Raw genomic sequence first — 23,708 nt, 5'->3', positions numbered from 1 at the left:
ATGTAACTGGAAAAGGAGATTTATCAGATGGGGGATGGATAAGAGCCAAGATTCCCTTCAAATTCCTATTATGCCATATACACAGCAGGAGACTATTTGGATTCAAAGTATTTAAAAATATTTGCAGGATGTGATCACTATGAGCTACTGTTATATAAATACAATGTACCAATGAAAATTACCAAAATTATCTTTGCTAAAGAAATAATGCTAGAGCCAGGCATGGTGGTATCCCAGCACTGGGGAGGCTGAGGCAGAAGGATCACAATGAGTTCAAGGCCAGCCTAGAATAGATAGTGAGTTCAAGGCCAGCTTGAACCATATAACAAGACCCAGTCTCAAAAATACCAAAAAGTATAAATAAATAAAATAATAATAACAACAATGCTAGTTCTAAATAAAAATTCTGCTCTGTGACAAAGATATATTGTATACAGCACTAGCATTAGCACAGTGAACTTACTCAAACCCAGGGCCTATGAAACTGAGACCAAAAAACACTAAAATGACAGAGAGCATGTTATGGGATTTCAAATGTTTAGGGTAAAGGTTTATTCTTGAAATGAAAACAATTAAGTATATTGATTTTTTTAATGAAAATAGTTTTGCAGTTTTTTCATATAGTTTTTTCTCAGATGTTCACTGTTTTTAAAAAATGCAAACATGAGAATAAATAAATTTACAATCACCTGAGAGCCCACCCTCTATCCAAAGAGAACCACTGTAAGCATGTTGATGATCACCTGTTAAGACCTAGGTACAATGATTTGGACCAAACTTAGCTGAAGTGAAGAAAATGGAAATGTGGTGAGTTCTATTGCTGTTGGAAAAGGGACAGAGAATCAGGAAGGAGGCAGAATGGGGCAGGAAAGACAGAAATGAGGGCCCAGTATTCAAAATCAATTATTATCCATCACCCCAACACACACACACACACACACACACACACACATTTAGAAATGGATTTTTGTACCTCTTTTTGTCACATATACACCTATATATTAATTCTGTACTCCATGGACCCAGAGATCTCCAATGGTCTGTTTAGGAGTAGGAAAAATCCCCAGGTTTCCTGCTGTTTCTATCTTACAGTTCCAATTTACAGATTCTGTGTTTATCAGCTGTGTGACCATTCTACCCTCAAACCTGAGATTCTATAACTACAAAATCAGGATAATAGGATCTATACTTCATTCTGTTTTGAAAGGATTACATGAGATAGCTAATGTTATATGACAAATCACATAACAGTAAAGGGCTTTTCTGTCCAAAATACCGATAAAGGTGCTAGCAAAATCTGAAGTCTGCTAATTTGCTAGAAACAAATTAAAAGGGAATGAAATAGGAAGCTTCATGTATAGGAAAGAGGAAGATTAATGGAGATGTAAGAATATAGGTGCCAAGTGTGAAAAAACTGAGAACCCAAGATGCAGATTTTCCTGGAAATCAAAATTTACAGATGAATAGAAAAAAAAATACATTATTGAATACTAAACGCAATAATAAAGCAGAGAGATCATGTCATGGCTTACAAGACCAAAGTGATGCCATTTTGCCTCAAAATTTACATATTTACATTTTACTAATTTAACTTATGCCAGCAAAGAAAATGAACTACAAAATTGGGAATCCAAGATTTAAATTCTCAATTTAAAGAATGTCTTTGTTACTATATGTGACTTTGGTCAAATCACTTCTCACTAAGGGAGTTGAATGAGATCAGCACTGTCCAACAGATGTATAAGACATGAGACACCTATGTCATTTTATAGTTTCTAGCAGCTAAAAAAAGTTAAATTAATTTTATATATATAGCCAACAAATATCATTTCACCAAAATATCAATATAAAAATTGAGGTATTTTACATTTTTTAAAAAATAAGTCTCCAAAAGCTCGTATTTTACATTTACAACACATCTATCTCAATTCTGACTAGCCATATTTCAAGTGATCAGTAGCCACCTGTGGCTAGTAATTACCATATTGGACAGCACAGAATAGATGACAAATTTATTAATTTCCTATTAATTATATTCCATATGGCAAATATTCTGCTAGGCACGGAAGATATAAAAATAGGGCATATCCTGACCTCTATGGGCTTATATGGTCTCTTCCAGCTCCCAGACTGTAATTCTGCTGTGGGAAAAAAAGAAAAAAAATCAAGCCCTTTTAATGGGCTGCTATAACCCTGAACACCTTATACTATAACATGCCATCACATTGTTGTGGAGCTATCTGAGTTTTAAAACCATCTCAGAGCTCCCTGAGAACCTAGATTACCTGTTTGTGTTATTGTTTTTGTGTAATTCCTAAACACTTTGTACAATGCAAGAGGACAAGGACAGCCCTGGAGTAAAGACTGCTTGAGTTTGAATCCCAGTTACAACACTCCCTAACTGTAAAACCTGAACGCAGTTACTTAATCACTCATGGCCCTGTTTCCTCACCTGAGAAAAACTGATAATAACATCCACTACTCATAAGGCTATTTTGAGGATGAGGTAATACATTTAATGTACTAGTATGTTAAGTTTGTACAGAACTTAAAAGAGTGGCTGGCCAAAAAATACTTATAAGAAGTACTACCAAGTATTAAGTCCATGTTCAACAAATCTTACATAATGAATTCTAATTTTCACTTGTTGATAGCTTATACTATATAAATCTTCAGGTTTATGGGCAACTGCCTAGCATGCGTGAGACCCTGACTTAGATCCCAGTACCACATAAGAAAGTAAAAAGTCTTCAGTCTTAAAATCCTTTTTTGGGGAAGAAATTATTTAAGAGTTGTATCTTCATTGACAAAATTATTATTCAAATAAAGATGTCCACCTGGAATGTCCTCCTAATGTACTGTACTACTTTTAACAGTCCTATCCTGTGCTTCAAAACAGAGGTTGAAATTATAAACAGATGTTTAATTTATAAATACTTGTAATCAAAGCAGACGGTCTTCCTCAACACTGATGAGAAATACTTGTTGCAGTTCAAACAAAAAGTGCCATTCTCCAATAGCAGTCAAGTCATAAGTTATCAGAAGAAAGCACTTGTCACCCTATATCATAGCACATCTCAAAACACAGTAGTTCTATAGTGGGACACAAGATAAGCATATAACTATGGGACTATAGAGAGTGAGTCTATGTTTGATAATTGAAATCCTGTAACTTATACAACAATAGGACCATATAGTTCTATAGCCAGGGACTAATGCACCAACATAAGAAAGTCCTATAAACAACGGGAAATTTCAGTGAGAATGCCGAGAGGGAAGCTATCCAAGAAGACAACTACATGAAAGCAGAAAGAAAAAGTTAACTAAATTAACAACAGAGTTTAAGAAATAAAGCATGGTGTGAAGGGAGTGGAGGGAGGGCAGGGGTATGGGGAAAAAACAAGAACCAAGATATATCATGTGAAGGTACAAGATCCCAATGATAAATGTAACTGTATTGTTTGCTTTAAATGTACCAATAAACTTAATGCGGGGAAAAAAATAAAGTATGGCACCAATAAACATTTACTTAATGAACTAACGAACGAATGCAATACCAAGTTGTAGATAAAGTGAAGCTATATGGATATGTTTAATAAGGCTTTAAAGTCTGTGGCTGACACTGAGTTCAAATTCAGCATTTCACTCACCACCAGATGATATGAAGTTCACATGCAAAGGAGAAGTCACTGTAGGCTAAAACATGCAGAAAAGGATTTATAGGCAGGATAGGATTCAAGTTAGGACTCAAAGCACAAATAGGCATAGATAAAGAAATAGTAGAAAACATAGTATATGACATGACACATTCTCAGGAACAAACTGCAGATCAACCTTCCAAGTGCAGTACATGGAGAAGGAGGAAGGGAATAAATCAAAAGTGGAAAAAGCAGGCTAGAGCCAGACTCTGGGAAAATTCCAGTTTCAAATGAGACATATTTTCTTACACATGCAGATAAGGAAGACACTAGAGGCCTTCTAAATGGAGATACAATGAAAGCTGTATTCTAGATGAAAGTTAATTGAGAGTGATAGGTTGGTGGTTAGGGCAAAAAAGAAGTGACTGACCATGGGTGTGAAATTATTTTTTAAGGGTGAAGAAATTAGATTATAAAGTAGATTATGGTAAAATTAATTACGGTATGCTTTTACAATTCTGTAAATATACTAAAACCATTGAATCACATACTTTAAACAAGTAAACATGATAATATATAAATTATATTTCCAGGAAGCTGTTAAAATAATTTAGGGGCAAAGAAAAACAGGTGACTATTAAAAGGTTTACAGTATCTACTACAAACTTGCGGCAATGAAAAACTAAACTAGAGTTCAGCAAGAGGAATAAATACCAGGAATACAGGGAAAAAAAGAAATACAGCTGGAAGGTACTTTAGAGAATGAATGACCTCAGAAACTTAGATTTGGAAAAGCCTATGAACTCCCTTTAATTAAACCCTGAAAGCTCATTTCTACTTAAACACTTCCAGGGTTAATGAACACAACATAATACAGTGAATTTTAATACTGTCAGATTTTCCTCATGTTGAATAAAATGTCTAACTCTGTAGATTTTCTAGTGCCTGTTCACCTCCCACTGCTTACAAGTCTTTTATTTCGTCCTTATTTGTACAAATGTAGTTTGCAATTATCTTTAAGAGTAGCGCCCAGCACTAGCCCAATATATTTAATAGAGCAGAACCATTCTCTTTACTAAAGATGATGTTAATCCAGAATTATGTAAAATGGCTCTAAATGTGAGTATAATGTTGGGGGGGGTTAGTACAGAGAATGTTGTAATAATCTGAGTTCAAATTTTGAACTCAGTCACCCAGAAGTATTTTTTAAGCTCCTATTATGTTCTAGATACATGTTCTAGAGTTTCAGACAATGGCAGAACAACAACAGTAAGGACAAAAACCCACTAGGCTTTTGGTTACATGAAAATAGTCCTAAGGGAAAATAAGCCTAGAGAAAAATGTGAAAGTTCACCAAGGTAATAACATGAACAGATTAAATATTCAGAAAGAGATTCAGAATGACTGCAAGGAGACAGAACAGCATTCTGTAATAGTCATGATACAAAGAAAAGAACACCAGCATTTAGGGTCAGAAAGTCTGGATTCTAGCCCTTGTTCTCCCATTCTACATGAACAATAAATAAGCTTCCACAGTCTTAGCTATTTCATTTACAAAATGAGGACAGCATGGTTATATGTGACAGTATCTAGCACACAGTAGAGCACTTCATCAGTAATTATTATAAAGGATGAATAACCTATTTTGTGTTCTTTTGTTTGGTTTTTTTTCTGGTACTGGAAATTAAACTCAGGACCTTTCACTTGCCAGGCAGGTGTGGCACCACTGAGACACATCCCCGGACCCAATACTTGTCACTTGTGAGCCACATATAAAATACTACGATAGGTAAACTCACCAATGGTGAGAACTTTAAGCACAGCCAGTTACCAAAAGTTGAACAGAAAGCAAAATTATCAGCCACAGCCACAACAACATCAATAAAGAAGTCAGTAACCTGGTGTTTATATTCACAGTGATCCTCAGGAATACAACTCCAGCCCCACTTTACAGATGTACTCATCAAAGCTCAGAAAAATCAGGCCACAGAGGTTTAAACAAAGACCAAATCTGACTCCAAAATACAAGCTTTTATCCATTACACCATTATTTTACAAAGCAACCCCAGAGATGTATAGGGAATAGACAAAAAACAGAATGTCCAAGCATCTGCTCTCTAGGCCAAGTAAATTAAGATTTCAAAAAAGAAACCTAGGGCCGGGGATTTTAGCTCAGTGGTTCCGCCACCTGCCTTGCAAGCGCAAGGTCCTGAGTTTGATCCCCGGAACCAAAAACAAAAGGAAACCTAAGAAGGCTTTTAAAATGCAACAAAGCATGATTTCAGAAACCATGGCAAAGATGTAGGCTCCACACAGTAAGAATTTGTCACAGAACAATGTCCTTAGACAACTGGTGACAGGCTCCACGAGCAACAGCGGCAATTGCTGGTGAATAAACAATGTTTGTGTGTATGCAATATAAGAAGTATACTTGGTCAGCCAGTGGCTCATTCCATCCACAGATGTTTTCAAAAACAAATCTGCCACCAGCAGCAGTGTTTTTAAATACAAGGATAGTATGGTTCCAAGTAATGATGTTATAAGAAAACGTAGAGTTTGGGGAATGTAGCCCAGTGGTAGACTGCTACCCCAGCATGTGTGAGGCCCTGCATTTGATCACTCAGACTAGGAAAGAAACACAATACCATTATCTGCAAAGGCTTGTTCCACTGACTATCTGTCCAAGTCCATCTGTGAATAACCCAGTTAAAGCTTGAGAAGCTGCTGTTAGCAATTAAAATGTGTATCTGGAAGGTAAACTGTCGAGACTACAACATCATTACATTAGTAATTCCAGGGCTCATTATTTCTATAAATACCTATAGTTAAAAATTTCAAAATACTTTGGCTTGCTTTTTCCCCATACCACCCTATATCTCAACCTTTATCACTAACACATCCCTCCACATATCCTTTCTTAATCCTGTCTCCTTGGATGGCATTAAAAATTCCTCCACCAAATAAATACCCACTCTACCTACTTTCTAACACCTCCTGCACTTTTTCTTTTTTTTTTGGTACCAGGGATCAAACTCGGGACCTTGCACTTGCAAAGCAGGCGGCAGAACCACTGAGCTACATACAGTTCTCCATCCTAATTGACTCTCCCTTACCCTACTCCAGCAGTGAATAATTTTGTTTGAATAAACTCATCTACCTTCTCAATTATTCCCTTAGAAAAGACTCCATCCATCCCCCAGATGTGCCAAGACCACACTATTTCCCAGATCCCCCCACTCAATCCCCATGCCACCTTCTGCTGACATGCTTACTTTGGTTACTTCCTTTCTGCTCTCACTTACTAATAAACGTCTTTCAGAAGTCCTCTAACCACCCAAATTGTGATGCTTCATGACACACACTCTCAGACTTCCTTCAGTGGGTCTAGCACCTGGATCACAACCTCATCATTTTTAAAAAGATAATCAAAAGAGCGAGATTGAAATATTCAAATAGTCATCATAGTGACATCTCACTATCTCTGTTATCCTTGGCCAACAGGAGCAGACAGATCACTGAGGCTCAAAAATTAGGCCAAAGATGGGGTAAGGACTGGGATGAGGTAAACATCAGGAATGTGGTGAGACTGGCATACATTATCATATTTATAGCTGCAGAATGCCTCACAAGTCTATGCTGAACAGTTAACTGGATGAATTCCAAAAGTACTTCAAATTCCAAAATATAATTAATCATCTCCATTACAACTCTTCCCTCACCTTACCCCAAATACCTTTCCCCTCCAGGTACCCTCAGTTTTATTAATAAAGACTATCACTATGTCTTCTAAGCTAAGGTCTTAGTCACTTTGAACTCTACTCCGTATCTAAGCAGATGTCTGTTCCTTGTGAGTCTACTCTATTCCAATATAAACAAGCACAATGTTCCTGCCACACATCATGCACACAAGTAGTCAACTTTGTAACCTTACTGTTTTCGACTGTATCATCTTAAGGAATTCCTGTTGCCCACAAATAAAGTCTAAATTTCCTAGGTAGCACATTCTGGCCCCAAGCTCTGTATAGCCTGGGCTTTCACTTTTATCTTTAAAGCCTTTTATTTTCCAGTCAAAAATAATTCCTTGCCACTCTTCTTCACATACCTTATCATCATCACGTTTGGGTCACAACTCTGCTTATTTTTTGACCCTTCTTAAATATCCTTCAAATCCTCTTCATCCTTCAAGGTTCACTCAAACTCCACCTTTTTTCATGACATTTCTCAGATCCTCATTGTTGCCCACAAAGAGTAATCTCATCTTTTCTCAATGCCCATTACACATTTTAAATGCACTACAGTTTATGACAATAATCAGTTTACATTTTGTTAGAAGTTGTATGTATTTCTTACTGTAGGATAAACTCGACAGATGCATATTTAAGTACTAAATATCTTTCTGTCCACAAATAGTTTCTACTAAAACAAAGTATTTGGTACACTGCAAATTTTATCTACCAATTATGATAATTTCACTGAAGTTATAGATCAATTCTTAATGTGTAATGAATTTTTATCATTTCAAAATGGCATAGGCACTAATTTATCAACAACTAGTCATATTATTATGTGATTTTAATCAACAACACACAAGTGTTTTGGGCATACACAATTCTTCAAATTGTCTTAAGTAAGAATGTCTAAATACAGGGCCGGAGATTTAGCTCAGCAGTTCGGTGGCCTGCCTTGCAAGCGCAAGGACCCAAGTTCAATCCCCAGTACCCACCCCCCCAAAAAAAAGAATGTCTAAATACTAAAAGATGGCCTTCCTATTCTGGTAATGCACTCTCAGTGAAGAGACTAAAACCAGAAATGATCTATTATGTCCCCTTTAGGAATAGAGATTTTCTTTTTCAAATACTGTACTTTGTATTAGCATAAGAAACTTGTATTTCAGGGGTTCATGGCTTAAAAGAAATTCAGGTTTGATAACATTCAAGTAAAAGAAGTAACAAATTATTCAATGACATTAAGTTACCATTACTGAGCACTTATGTCAGACAATATTCTAAGCACTTGGCATGTAATTTTTATAAAGCTCTGAGACAGGTACTATTACCATTCCCAAGATATACTCTTTTTTTTTTGAGGCAGATCACACATTTTTAATGTCTATTAGAATAATCAAACAAATAGTAGAAGATACATTTGTGATAGGGCAATTATATATATAAGTTCTGATTTAGGAGCCAAAAGATCTAGACCTGCTTCAGTTAACTACATCTAACATTCACTCAGTCTCAGTGTGCCCACTATTGAGTGTTTTTACTAGGTAGTGATAAGAATCAAACAAATAAAGCATATAAACCCAAATCAGGAAAAAGCAATGGACTTGAGGTTGAGGATTCCAATTTCTGCTCTAACCTGTACTAGATGTAAGATTTTGTGCAAACAGATCTTATAGCTTCTTTGACCTACATCCATCCTTTCAATAAGTATGACGCAACTACTTAATACCCAACATTCTACTAGAGTTAGGAATACAAAATGAAGATGACAGATATGGTTTTCTGTCCTCATAGAATTCACAGCCCATGGGAGAGATACAAATGAATAAAAGACACTACCAGTGCCAGGGATTTAGCTCAGGGGCACCATGCCTACCTCGCAAGCACAAGATCCTGAGTTAATCTATGGTAGCAAAAACAGACATTACAATAAAGTAGGTTAAGTGCAAGGTAAAGGTGAACGTAAGAGAGGCACCTAATCCAGATTTAATGGTGAAGAAATATTTCCCAAAAGGAAATAGTTTCCAAACTGAGACTTAAAGAAATTAGTAAAACAGAAAGTAAATACTTCCTGACAGGGATAAAAAGATTCAAAGTCCTAGGCATAGAAGTGTTAGCAGATTCTAGAACAGTAACAGGATTTTTCAAAAAACATTTATAAGGAATGTTCCATGTCGTGGTTAAGCTGGATTGTGTCAACTCAATTGGTTTGGAAGATACCTAGGAGAAAAGTAAAGTGTACTTCTGGTTATGACATGGAGGTGAGGCCTTAGGTGTTACATCTGATCCACTCCCTCCTTACTCTCTAGTTCTTTCCTTACTGTGCTTCCTGGCAGCCATGAATCGAGCAGCTTTGATCAATCACACCCTTCCACCATGATGTTTTTGCTTTAGAGCCAGTTGATCATGGACTGAATCCCTGAAACTGTGAGCCAAATTAAGCCTCTCCTCCTTTAAGTTATGAGTATTGGGTATTGTGTCTCAGTGACAGTCAATCTAATGCATTCCTATCTAATTTCTTACAACTGCGTGTAAACCTATAGTTATCATCAATCACTTAACCTAACATATATATGGAAGCACTCTAACATGAGATACATCTTAACTGTCACTAAGTACTAATAATCAACTGCATAATGGATATTACTATAGAGAGAAAGCTAGAGGAGTTCTTATGATGGAAATGGAACTACTTAGGACAGCTATAACCATACTTCAGTAGTTGGTCAGAATTTAGAAAATCATGACTCAGTACCTTTCACATCTGGTAGGTATTGTAGTCCATCATCTTTCTTTCCCAACAAACTAGTATCATCTGTGTCTGTAGGGGAAAACAGTTTTCAAATTAGTGTGATGTTTAATTCACATCATGAAACTCTCAATTATTTCAAATGTTTCAGGTACTTCTTAACTCTCCACGTATCCTGCTTTCACATTTCCTACCATATTCTCCCTCTCTGTCTCACCCCAGACAGACAACATGGTATACATTTATCATATATGAAATGATGTTTTGACATATACAACATTGTGCAGTGGTTTCTACTACTGTTATCATCAACTGTCCCTTTCCTTTTTTTTTTTTTTTTTTTTTTTTTTTTTTTTTTTTTTTTTTTGTTGTTGTTGTTGTTGTTGTTTCAGGATCAAACTCAGGTCCTTGCACTTGCAAGGCAGGCGGCAGAACCACTGAGCTAAATATCTGGCCTAATTGTCCCTTTTCCATCTCAGGCCTCAAGCTATTCTAGGTATATACGTCCTTTGCATGATGAACAGTCTGGTTTTATTTGGGTTTCAACTCAAATGTAAACTACTTTTAAAGTCCTATGCAAACTAAAATAACACATTGAGAAAGGGTTAACTTTCTCTCTAAGAAACAAGAACCTCAAGGGCCAAGGATTTAGCTCAGTGGTTCCACTGCCTGCCTCACAAGCTCATGGTCCCAAGTTTGATCCCCCGTACCTGCCCAAAAAAAAAAAAGAAAAGAAAAAAGAAACAAGGACATCAAGACTTATCTTCTACTTTTGTTAGAAACATCAGATTAATATGGAATCTCAGCTGTTATCAAACAAAATTTACTGTGAAAAAATAAAGAAAAGACCTTTGATATGTGAACTGCATGTACACTAGAAAAAATGTAGAACTATAAATACCTATTGGGAGATGCAAGCTTCAGCCTCCCAATCACAGTGTGGTAGGTAATGTAAAGGTTTAGTTAGCTGTGGATAGAAAACTACTAAGGAAATCAAAATAAAACTTTAAATCCAACCACTACAAAACAGTCTAAATCTACATGAATCTAAAATTCTCAAGCTTGCAAACTGCTCTGAATTTGATAGGACAGGGAGTACCACTCCAACATGTACTAATTCCTCAGAGGAGATACTCTTCCTCTAAGCTATCTTCCCACCTAAAAAAATCAAAGGCAAAAAGAAATATCTACCTGCAGGGGATGTCTGTCAGGAAGTAACTGTCTATATGCCCGTACCAAGCCCACCTGGAAATTCTCAGATAAACTTCTAGGACACTCTCAGGTAGCTCAGACCAGGTTTGTTGCAATGAGTTGGGCAGTGTGACACAAATACTTCATTACCAAGACAAAGTACCAAACTTTGGCTTACAACCTCTTCCCATTTAGTAAATCCAAAAAGAGACCCAGATATGGCAGGAAGTAAGTAGAGCTAGTAAGCAAAAAAAAAAGATACAGAATCCCAGTCCATAAAATGTTCCTGACTAGGTGTGGTGGTGGGGTGCATGCCTGTAATCCTAGCATTTGGGAGGTTGAGATATGAGGAACGCCAAGAATTCGAGGCTAGTCTGGGGTACATAATGAATTCAAGGCCAACCCCAGCTACACAGCAAGACACTGTCTCAAATAAAAAAGTGCCTGGTCCACATGTGATATCAAGTAAATGATCTATTATCCCAGCCCATGTGGACACTACTGAGGAAAGAAGATTAAGAATCTCTGGCTTCAGTGACTATAGATGTTTCTGTAAGGGTGGGAAACAAAAACTCATTCCTATATGAGTTTCTATAACAAAAAGCAAGAAAGACAATCAGAATTTTAAACTGAAAGTAATGATTTTACTTTACATTTTGTGACTTCACACCAAAATCCGCAACTATACTTAATATTTATAGGGTAGAAACTAAAAAGAAATAATTTGAAAACAAAATAAACTATTATGCTCTACCAAAAAAAGTTAAGAAACATATGGCAATATAGTTTTTGCTGAAACTAAACTGCTGAACTCAGCTATAATCAAATTTGAGATCACCTTAGAACTATAAATATACCTAAAACTTCATGTTAAGATCACCTTAGTAACTAAATAAAACAACCAAGAAGCATCATTTCTAACTTGAGAAGATGAAAATAAGTGAAAAAATGTCTAAGTAACAAGAAATTCTGAAACACATAATAATAATTTTTTAAAAACCCAAGATTTCAAGGATTTCTTATTTTACAAATCTGAAACTCTGCCAAAACTAAAGACACATAATGTTAAAGACAGGTCTCCAGGTGAGCAGGATGGGTTTTACCTGTGCAATGGCCAAGGTGCCTTATATCAATTTGTTCTTGCTTTAAACAAGATGCCTCTCGAACAAAACAGGGGTTGTTATAGGAACTCCCATCAGAAGCACACACAGGGTTAAAGCTGTATCCACTGCAGTCTATATTACATACACACCTGTTGGAAAAGGCAACAATCACCTTTATTTGACAACCAAAGTATCTCACAATGCTGCAGTGACAAAAGAGTAATTCTTTTCTTTTTCTCTGCTTTCTGTAACACAAGTAAATATATCTTGTTATGTTACTGATGAAAGCTTAAACAAATGAAGTGTTTAGCTAGAAATTTTTTTCAGGTAAGAATCTGAAAAAAATTTAGTCTAGATATTCCAGTGGTTTCTGGAGAATTTTCATACCTAGATCAAATAATCAGGAGATGTCCAATCTCAACAACATTAATTAAAAAGCAAGGTAGCCCAGTGAAGTAAACATAAATTTGTGTTATGAATCAAGTTATGAATCTAAATCCTAGCACCGGATTTGCATCCAGGTCCTTCCTAAAGTCTTATTTTTATCAATCTGAAAAACAAGCAATAATTACATACTACCTCACTGAAAACTGACAAGTAAGTTTAAAAATATAATAGACATAAAATATGTAAAATGAAAAACCCTTAAAGCACTTTGTAGCTATACATCTATCTGTGTAACTTAAGAGTCCACTAATTCTAGATACCACACCACAGAGAAGGGCAGGATGTCCAAGGACCAGCACTCCTCTCAAGGACAGTCTAGTTGAAAATAGAAAAAAAAAAAAAAAAAAAAAAAAAAAAAATCTCCTAAAAAATGATTCTCCTATTTTCAGCACATTTATACCAGGAACCTTCATTAACATTGGATATATTATCCTCTTAAATGCATACAAGAAATGTTCAGGACAAAAGTCAAATGAAAACATGAACTGAGAAAGGTCAATTGAACTCTCTAAAGTGCTTTTCACCTTGAAGGCTTGTCAACCTGGATAAAAGTCAATTATCAACTTTTTGGTTTTGTGGGCCTCTGGGGACAGGAGACAAACAACACTGACCCACCTATGGTAAGGTCTGGAAACCCTAAAAAAGTTGGAACCTCAAAAAGTTACAATACGCTCAGCATGAAGCTTGAGTTGCCATGTTCCAAAGGGACTATTGTTAAAAGCGCAGGGAAGGGGTTGGGGGGAGCAGGGCACATGGCTGAACCTTCACACAGGTAATTACAATTTAGAATTCTACTTGGTGGTTCTGAAAATCCTCAAGCCAGAATTTACTTTAAGATGTCAGGGGCTAAAAGGAGCCATGGGCAAACAACAGAACAAAATATCTCCCCTGGAGAAACCCAACTTCATCCCAGACTTCAGTGATTCTCCAAGATGCAGTTCTGAGAAAAATAAGCAACACACACACACACACACACACACACACACACACACACACACACCACTCTCATTCAATCACATATCCACAACAAACAAGGACATAAAACACCACAAAGCAAAATAAGCAATGTATTACTAGAAACAACAACAAATGTTATAGACAGATTTAAAAGCAAATTAAAAAAACTCAAAGACCTAGCAAACAGTAAGGGAAATTTTTGCTTAAGCCACAGTAGTCAAAGAAAAGGATCATACAAGAAAAATGTTAAGAGATATGGAGCACAGTCAAAAGAGTTAATAAGAATCCAAGTTACATAAGAGTTAAGAGCATGAAACAGGGCAATATTCTCAGCAGTTTCTCTTCAAATTTTCAAGAAAAAGACAATAAATATATTTCCAAGAAGTCCAACAAATTCCAAACAGAATTTTTACAAATGAATCCACACTCAAATATCATCATGAAATTTTATGCCAAAAAAAGAGAGATTATTTCAAAAGGGACCAGAAAAAAATCACCTTCAAAAGACCAAGAAGAAAGATAACTGAATTCAAAAGAAACATTGAATTAAATTATTTATAACCAAATAGTGATGCAGTAACTGCGATGTGCTACATAAAATAGAACACATATAAAGAGAAATATTTTTCATGAATGAGAAAAATAAAATTGGGAAGAAATGAAAACAAGAAATTTTCACCTACTGACTGTTCAAAAAGAAATTCTAAAGAAATTATAAAAATGATGTTTATGCTTGAAATCTGAGATATGAAAACAAATGAAAAAAGTATAAATATGTGGCTTGTATTAAAACACTGACTACATAAGACAACAATACTATGATCACATTTTTAGAAATAGTAAATTAAAATACATTTACTGTATTATTATGCTATCACACAAGTTTGAGGGGTTGAAATTAAAGTATTTAAATAGAACAGGGATATTAATGAAGTTCAGAATGTGATAAGTTCAATATGCATGCTAAAATTGCTCAGGTTACCATTAAAAGGAGAAACCACAACTTCAAAATTAATGGAAATAAAAATTTTTAAAGAAAGGAGAAACAAAAGACAAGGCAAAAGTACAAAGATAACCAAAAAAATCAAAATATACCAGTACCTAAAATATATGTTAGTAGACTACATTTTCCAGTTAAATAATAGACTAAGTAAAATTACAAAAGCCAGATATATGGTTATATGATACATATTAGGACATAATGATATAAAAATTTGAAAATAAAAGGACAGAGAGCAATACCATACTGGTATGGAAGCAAACTGGTATGATTGTACTATATTTAATATCAGATATGAGAGGTTTCAGGGAAAGAGGGATTACAACAAATAAAGTAGGCCCCTTCATAATATTTTCTTCACCAGGAAGATATAACAATATTAAACATTTTAATATATTTAATATTAATATTATCGCCTCATAATCTATACAGCAAATACTGATAAAACTACAATGAAATACCTCTCCAATAACTCATACATCAAGCATATAAAACATCAGTAAAACTGAAATACTTCAGAGGAAAAAATAACTCAGTGCTGGTGTCTGCTTAAAATACTTTCCCCTAACCCCAAATAAAAGGTAAGAAAGGTAGAAAAGATGGAACAAAATTGTACTTTTTTGAAGATGAGTGATGAGTATGTGAGAAGGGATTCACTTTATTATTTCCTCCTTTTCTATATGTTTGAAGATTCCCTTAGTTCCTGATGAACTAAAGACATAAATGCTAAAGAAAAAACTATAAATATTTAGAAGATGAAACATAAGAGAATGATACATTTGACTTTCAAATAAAGAAATGCCTCATAAAGACAAACCAGAAACTAAAGCTTATAGAACCAAAAAAGAATTGGCATCCACAATATATTATATTGTATATTAGTATAAATATTAAAGAGAGAAGGATAAAATAGGAATAAAAGATGAAGTATAAAAGAATACATACAGCTGGGTATAATGGCACATGTCTGTAATGCCAGTACTCTGGGAGGCTGAGGCAGAAGGATCCTAAGTTTGAGCCCAGCCCAGCCTGGGAAGCTCAGTAACAGCAAGACTGTCTCAAAATGAGAAACAAAAAAGGGCTAGTGATGTAGCTCAGTATGAAAGCCCTGGCATAAGCCCTAGCACCAAAAAAAAAAATTTTTTTTTAAATATGTGAAAAGGCTGTGCAACCTCATTGATAATCAAGGAGTTGAAATTTAAGACCACAAAGAGATGACCCCACACTCACTAAACTGGCAGAAGTTAAGAACAAGGACAATACCAAGTACAAAGATGAAGAATAAATACTGATGGGAGAGCCTATTGGTAAAAGCACTTTGGAAAACAGGCAATACAGTGGACCCTTGACTTGCAAATTTGATCAGTTTCCGAGTGCTGGTTGTAACTCAAGTTAGTCAATACATCTGCAATCTGGATGTTTACCTGGATACTTGCTATAGATAACAAGAGGCAGATGAATCTTCCATTAACCTAATTAACCCAAGTTGTTTGTATGTCAGGCCAGTCTAATTTGAGGGTTCACAGTACCATCCAAAAAAGCTACAATTCTACATGCACAACAATTTCTCTATTAGGTAAGTTCCTTGAAAATCTCTTTCATATGTACAACAAAAGACATATAAGAATATTCACAGCAATATTATTTATGAGAAGAAAAGACTGGAAACAATTCAAATGTCTATCTATAATAAAATAAACTGTAAAAGAATGTTGACTGGTCAAACAGCTGAAACACCAGGAAAACTGAATAAACTACAGTTATGTGCACTGACATAAATTAATTTTTAAAACATAACGAGGAGTAAGAAAAGGTCAAGAGGAATGAACACAGTATGATTCCATTTGTACAAAATTCAAAATCAACCAAAAGCCTAATATGATAAGAGATTGCACAGGGTAAAACAGTAAAGAAAGAAAGGAAATGCTTTAAACAAAATGCAGTTTATTAGGTAGGTGGGAAAGGGATAATCACAGTCCTGAAGTATTGGTAAAATTCTATTTCTTGGCTTGGGAGGCAGAATTCACAAAAGATTGTTTCATTTTTGTGCATTGCCAAACATGTCAGTTTTCATACACTTTTGAAGATCTGCTATAGATGACAATTAAAAATTTAAAACAACAAAAGAACTTAAAATTTATACAAATATTCACTAACTTAAGCAAAAACTATTATACCAAAAATTTAATTCACAGGAGACAAGAGAAAAGAAGAACCAAAGTGTACCTGAAAGTTAGACAATTAAAATCCAACAGCCATTTGTGATTTTTTTTTATTCTGAAAAGAGATATAAAAGGATTTTATCTCAATCTGATAAAAATCATTTATGACAAACATACTTCCAAGATCTCTTTTACTGAATGAGAAAAAATTGAAAGCCTTTCTTCAGGAACAAGACAGGGAGAAGGAGGCCCACTAACACCACTTTTGTTCAGTATAGTACTCAAAACTTTGGCCAGGGTAATCAGGCAAGAGAAAGAAATAAAAGGGATACATATGGTAAAAGAAAAAATGAAACTATCCTTATTCACAGATGATATGATCCTTTACATGACAATCTAAAAAGTTCCATGAAAAGACTCCTAGAAATAATAAATTCAGCAAGGTTGCAGGATACAAAATCAACAGTGCTCCTGTTGACCAATAATAAATCCACTGAGAGAGAAATCAGGGAAACAATACTATTCATAATAGTTTCAAGAAAAATTAAATATGTAGGAATTAACCTAGCAAAGGAAAGACCTGTATAATAAAAACAATAGTACCCCGCCAAAAAAGTAGATCAAAGAGGACATGAAAAAAATGGAAAAATATCCCTTAATCTTGTATAAACAGAACCTAAACTTTCAAAATGGCCATAATTCCAAAATTAACATACAAATTTAATGCAATCCCAATCAAAATACTAACAGCATTTCTCACAGAACCAGAGAAAACAATCCTAAAGTTCATGTAGAACTGGAAGAGATTCAGAATTATGACCAACAAGGGCAAAGTAGAAGAGATTGCAGTCCCAAATTTCAAGTTATATTACAAACCTACAGTTATTAAAAACAAACATGTGGGTCAGTGGAACAGAATAGAGGCCACAGAAACAACCCCAGACACATTCATTGACCTGATCTTTGATAAAACGGCCAAAAATGTACATTGGAAGAAAGCCTCTTTAATAAATGGTGCTAGGAAAATTGGCCAGAAACATGTAGAAGACTGAATCAAGACCCCTATCTCTCTCACCATGTACTAAGATAAAATCAAAATGGTTCAGAGATCTAAATATTAAATCAGAAACAATCTGCTGGAAGATAAAACTCTTAAAAATCATAGGCATAGGCAGCAGAATCCTAACTGCAAAAGAAATAACATCAAGAATGAATAAATGGGATTCTACCAAATTGAAAAGCTTCTATACAGCAAAGAAAACAGTGAAGAGACAACATACAAAATGGAAAAAAAATTTTGCCAGCTACATCTCAGAGGACTAATATTTAAAATATATAAAGAACTCAAAAAATGACCCTCCCCATATAAAAGACTGGGTAATTGAAATAAACAGACACTTCTCAGATGAAGTACAAATGGCCATTAAGTACATAACAAAATGTTTGGTATCTCTGGCCACTGGAAAAATGCAAATTAAAAACTCCAGAAAAAAATGGCTATCGTCAAGAAATCAAATAATAACAAATGCTGGAGAGGCTGCAAGGGGAAAAAAACCTACATTGCTGGTGAGAATGTAAAAAGTACAACCACTATGGAAATCAGTCCTCAAAAAAACTAAAAATAGAAACTACATCCAACCCAGTTTATCCTCTTCTAGGTATTATCCCCAAAAAGTTAAAGACATATTAGAGTGATACATACATGCATACTCATGTTTACTCATAATAACTACATCTTGGAAGAAACCTGCATATCTATCAACATATGAATGGATAAAGAAAATGTGGTATTTATACACAATAGAATACTACTCTTTTATAAAGAAAGATAAATTTTAGTCATTTGTATAAGAAAGTGGATGTACCTTGAAACCATAATGTTCGGTGAAATAAATCAAATAAGTGTAAATGTTGCATGTTTTCCCCTCACACACACATACTGGGGATTGAACTCAGGATCTTGTGCTTGCCAAGCAGGTGTGGCACCACTGAGCTACATTCCCAGCCTGCATGGTTTCTATTGTATGAGAAATCCAAAGTATAAATAAAAAGCAAAATAAAAGATAAATAATATGAAATAAGAAGACAGATCTTTTAAATTGGGATGGGAGCCAAAGAGTTAAGGTGTGTTATGTACATATACCAGCTCCCACGATGAATGTAACCATTATATATGGCAAAAATGCACAATAAAAAAATGTTTGTAAGAGACTGGCCCAGCAGTTACTTCAGATTCTTTCCATGTTGAAAATAAATAATACCCAGCGACATTAGCCTTTACTTCAGATTCTTTCCATGGTGTTTTGTTTGGTTTTTTTTTTGGTACCGGGGATCGAACTTGGGTCCTTGCACTTGCAAAGCAGGCCCTAGATTCTTTTCATGTTGAAAATAAATAACACCCAGTGATATCAGCCTAAAATTTATCTTGCTAAATTGTTACCATATGTCAACTCAGCTTGTACACTTTGTAAAGAAAACATGAATCAGCACTGCGATATAAAGAGGCAATGATGTACACGTATCAGGATCTGCGCTTGTTTATTTTTATTTTATTTATGTATTTATTTATCTTGGTAGCAGGGATCAAACTTGTATCCTTGTGCTTGCGAGGCAAGCAGCACAACCACTGACCTAAATCCCCAGCCCTATTTTTGTTTTTTTATATGTTACACTGATGTTTTCTGTCCAGAATATCTGAATATATATCTGATACTTCTCTAGTTGGCAAAAATAAAAACAAAAAATAAAGAAAAAGTAAGTTCAAGTAAGAGGAAGGGGCACAGACAAACTGAGAGAATAAAACTATTCTGTATGTGGGTAAAAACATGTGCACATACACTTAGCCCTACCTCTGTGTATCCAAACTCTGAAAGAATGGCAGCACTGAAAAGAACTTTATTCCTAGTTCTGCATCCAATGCCGGATTCCAATGAATGGTATTTGTGACTACACTGTCACATAGCCCCTGCTAGATAATTTGCAATTACAGATAGCTTGATATCTCACTAAGGCAGTACATGTCATTGCTCACTACATTCTGACTGAGCCCCAAAACTGCATCCCAACAACTTCCACCCCCTCACTCTATGGCCTCTATCTGTAATAAGCCTAAAATATCTTCCAGAGCTGCCCCGTGAAACCAGCACCATAAGGATGAGTTTGCCTTAAGTCTCAGAGCAGACACTGGATTTGGACTTTTCAGCAATACTGGAACTGTTAAACTTTGGTAAACTCTTATAGATGAACTAATTGTATTCTGCATAAAGAAACTGGCATAAGTCTCTAGGGGCCAAGGGTGGAATGTTATGGTTTGTATCTAATGTCTCCCCAAACCCTCGTGACCTCAAAGGTGGGGGTTATTGGAAGTTAACTGGATTATACGGGCATTACAGTTTACTTGCTGTTACCACGTAGGGTTGGTGGGAAGAGGTAAGTCAATGTGGGTGCGACCCAGAAAAGTATCTCTCCCTTCCTGGTTCCTCCCTGGGCTCTCTGCTTCCCAGTACCCATGCCACAAGGAGTCTTTCCTCTGTCATGCCCCTCTGCCATGCTCTGCTATCTTTGAGCCAAACTTGCAAGGACTAAAACTTATAAACTGTGAGTCAAAGTAAACATCTCCTATAAGTGTAGGTGTCCAGTATTGTGTCACAGTAAGGAAGAAACTAAAATAAATACTTTTCAAGAAAACCTGCTAACCAGCTAGAAGTATACCTATCACCTGATCTGCCTTTCTGTATCACGTACACCAAACCAGACTGGTGAATATCTTACTTAGATTCATAGCTACTACAATTAAAACTCAGTTCTGATACAGAGTCTAATTCGTTTTTTTGTTTGTTTGTTTGTCTGTTTGGTACCGGGGATTGAACTCGGGTCCTTGTGCTTGCAAGACAGGCCACCAAACTGCTGAGCTAAATCCCCGGCCCTTAATTTGTTATTTTTAAAAAATGAGGTTAGGGGGCCAGGGATTTAGCTCAATGGTTCCACAAGGACCCGAGTTCAATCCCTAGTATCAAAAAAAAAAAAAAAAAAAATTAAGAAGCCCAAGGCTGTTTAAAAAAAAAAATAAGGTTAGGGCTGAGGATTTAGCTCAGTGGCACCACATCTGCCTCGCAAGTACAAGGTCCCGAGTTCTATGTGCGGTACTACAACAACAACAACAACAACAAAAAAAAAGGTGAAAAAATGAGGTTAGCTTGAAGAAGCATGATTTGTTCTTGGTAAGCTCATGCTGCTACTAGAAATCTCAGTATATGCTCAGAAATAAATAAAAAAGAAGACTCAATGCTAAAAGGTCACTGAGGTTCAAAGATCATGATTTGTTAATTACCCATGTTTAATAACAATACTTACTGAACAAATGTCCAAAGACCTTTCACATTACTGGAAGAAAATGAGGTACTGAATGGTGAACTCTGCCTACTCACAATTTATCAAAGGAAAGGTCCCCACTTGTCTTTTTCTCTGCTTTCCCAGTTTCTTTTCCTCAAGGTTTAGCATAAGGTGAGTAGGAGCATCAGACAATTTTACAGTTTTTTTTTCTTTCACAAATTTTTTTGGCTCTACAACACACTTTAAGGTCGTAAACTCCCATGATATTATCCGTAGAAATGAGCTTTCTGTTACTGAAAGTCTACAGAGTCCCTATGTAAAATCTTGATAATGTAATTATCCTAAAATGAAATGCCACACTTATAGTATAAACAGAGCCTGACCTGTATACAGACTACCGCATTTAACAGAGACCATGTTCATTTACATAGAAAATACTGTTCTTCATATATCAAACTAAGACAAGTTTTACAAAATACCTCCCGGCTTCCAAATTACTGCACTAAACACCAAATCTAAATAGGTATTTGATGTCCTTAAAGGAGTAACAATAAAAACAGATTTGAGAATGACAATTTTGATGTTTGTGGGTAGGCTCCTATGAAATATGTGAAAAAGGGAGATTAACAGAAGACTAAAGGCCAAATTAAATGAAGCAAAAAACAATTTCAAGGAGCAATATGGCAAAATTTTGTTAAATTCCTATTAGAAAAGAAAAATGAGTTTAATAAAAGGGATGATCCAAAACATAGAAGCTCTTCTTTCCTTCCAATAAGCCCTGAGGAATGGAGAAGTTTATACATGATAGGAGACAACTGAGGGAAGTGGTAAAGGTCACTTTCTTGTTTGTAGAAAAGATCAATGAAAAACATGGATACCAGACAAAAAGTTTTAAAAAATAATGAAAATGAAAGGGATTTTTAAGAAATAACATGGAAAGAATATAGCTCAGCCTGAAATAAAGGTACAGTTTGCTGTTACTTTACTATATGTATTTTTAAATTACTGAAGGGACTGCAAACTACAGCCATGGTTCAATCCATACTGAGACTTGTTTTTGTACAATGACAACTAAGAATGGTTACATTTTCAAAGAGGTGGATGTAACAGACACCACATGTGGCCTGAAAAGCCTAAGGATTTACCATCTGTCCCTTTACAGAAAAATCTGCCACCCCTGGTTTAAGAGATGAAGGTGGGCAAAACTATGATAGTAATAAAATAGAAACAGTGGCTAATGGAAAAGAGGATTACAGAACTATTTCAGGACCAAGGAAGGCTCCGTAACAAAGGCAAGACACTATATCAATCTTGTAAGAAGAAACAATAATCACTTGTTCGTTAAATGGTATTGTTTATAGTGGGCATAGAGCTAACCTAGGAAATGCCTCAAACAAGTGTCCCAAAAGGACAGTGTTCCTCAGTCAGATATACCACTGCACCTACTAATTCTAAGAACTATGTGAACAAACCATCACTACTGTTTTCTACAGTACTCAAGGAAGGAAAATTACACTAAAATATTCAGTAAAATCCAACTCAGTGAAACAATGAGCAGGAGAGGAAAATATTAAACTGCAGAAGCCAAGAGTACTACTGATTGCAACTGTTTTCATACTGGCAACAGCAGCAGAGGGCAGAATGTCCAAAGCACAGAAGGGTGCACTCATGTGAAAAGAAATCACTCCTTAGTAAATACGCTGAATTCAAAGCATTTAACCACCATTTACACTGCACCTGCTGTGCAGGTATAGTCACATTCGCCACACTTAATCCTAACAACTGCAAATTATCAATAGGGAAACTGGAAATGAAAGCTTAAAAGCCCAAGATCAAAAAGGTATGAGTAGCTAAGACAGTATTTATTCATTCCAGTTGTAAGTAAATATCTTGGCATGGACATTGCAAAATGGTTATATCATGAATAATCTTTCCACTAAACTGAGCTCTCAAAATATTTTAAGATATATGCTAATTTGTTTCACTTATACTACTCAGTTTCTCTTTGTTCATTAAAAAGAAAGTTTTGTCCTTTTCTTTTTCCTTTGTAAGAGTCTTTTTTGAGTAGAATCCTTACAATACTTTGGCCATTCTTTTAAAAACAAGATACACACTGCATCAACTATTGCTATTCTCTATTTTGTTAAGAATTTTTTATAGAATGCTTTTTATATTTTCTTTATTAGTACCTCATTGTATTACATTTAAAAATTTAAAAAAAACAATTTAATGCAAAATATTACAAAATAAAAATAAACTGAGCTCTCTTTTCCCTCTAATTCATCATGGACACTGTTGCCTCAAGGATTTCTTTCCTTCCTCCCCAGACATACAGGTAGTTTAATTTCTCACCTCCGTGTCTTTTTCAAATCCTAAAAAAAAAAAAAAAAAAAAAAAAAAAAAA

The 23,708-nt window shown here is 35.3% G+C and overlaps 1 protein-coding gene across 1 annotated transcript in view; it reads right to left on the bottom strand.

Moving 5' to 3' along the window:
* The window catches only part of LOC104855553 (myb/SANT-like DNA-binding domain-containing protein 3), a 146,407-nt gene that overhangs the window by 13,505 nt on the left and 109,194 nt on the right, over positions 1-23,708 (bottom strand). The window contains exons 7-8 of the mRNA XM_019206115.2: positions 12,407-12,555; positions 10,119-10,184 (exon numbers count right to left, since the gene is read on the bottom strand). Of these exons, the coding sequence (XP_019061660.1) occupies positions 10,119-10,184; positions 12,407-12,555 (215 nt within the window). The remainder of the gene's footprint in view (positions 1-10,118; positions 10,185-12,406; positions 12,556-23,708) is intronic.

The sequence above is a fragment of the Fukomys damarensis genome, unplaced genomic scaffold (assembly GCF_012274545.1).
Source record: "Fukomys damarensis isolate Sample0158 unplaced genomic scaffold, DMR_v1.0_HiC HiC_scaffold_36, whole genome shotgun sequence".
NCBI lineage: Eukaryota > Metazoa > Chordata > Mammalia > Rodentia > Bathyergidae > Fukomys > Fukomys damarensis.
Note: the sequence above shows the minus strand (reverse complement) of the source record. Positions and strands in the feature narration are given on the sequence as shown.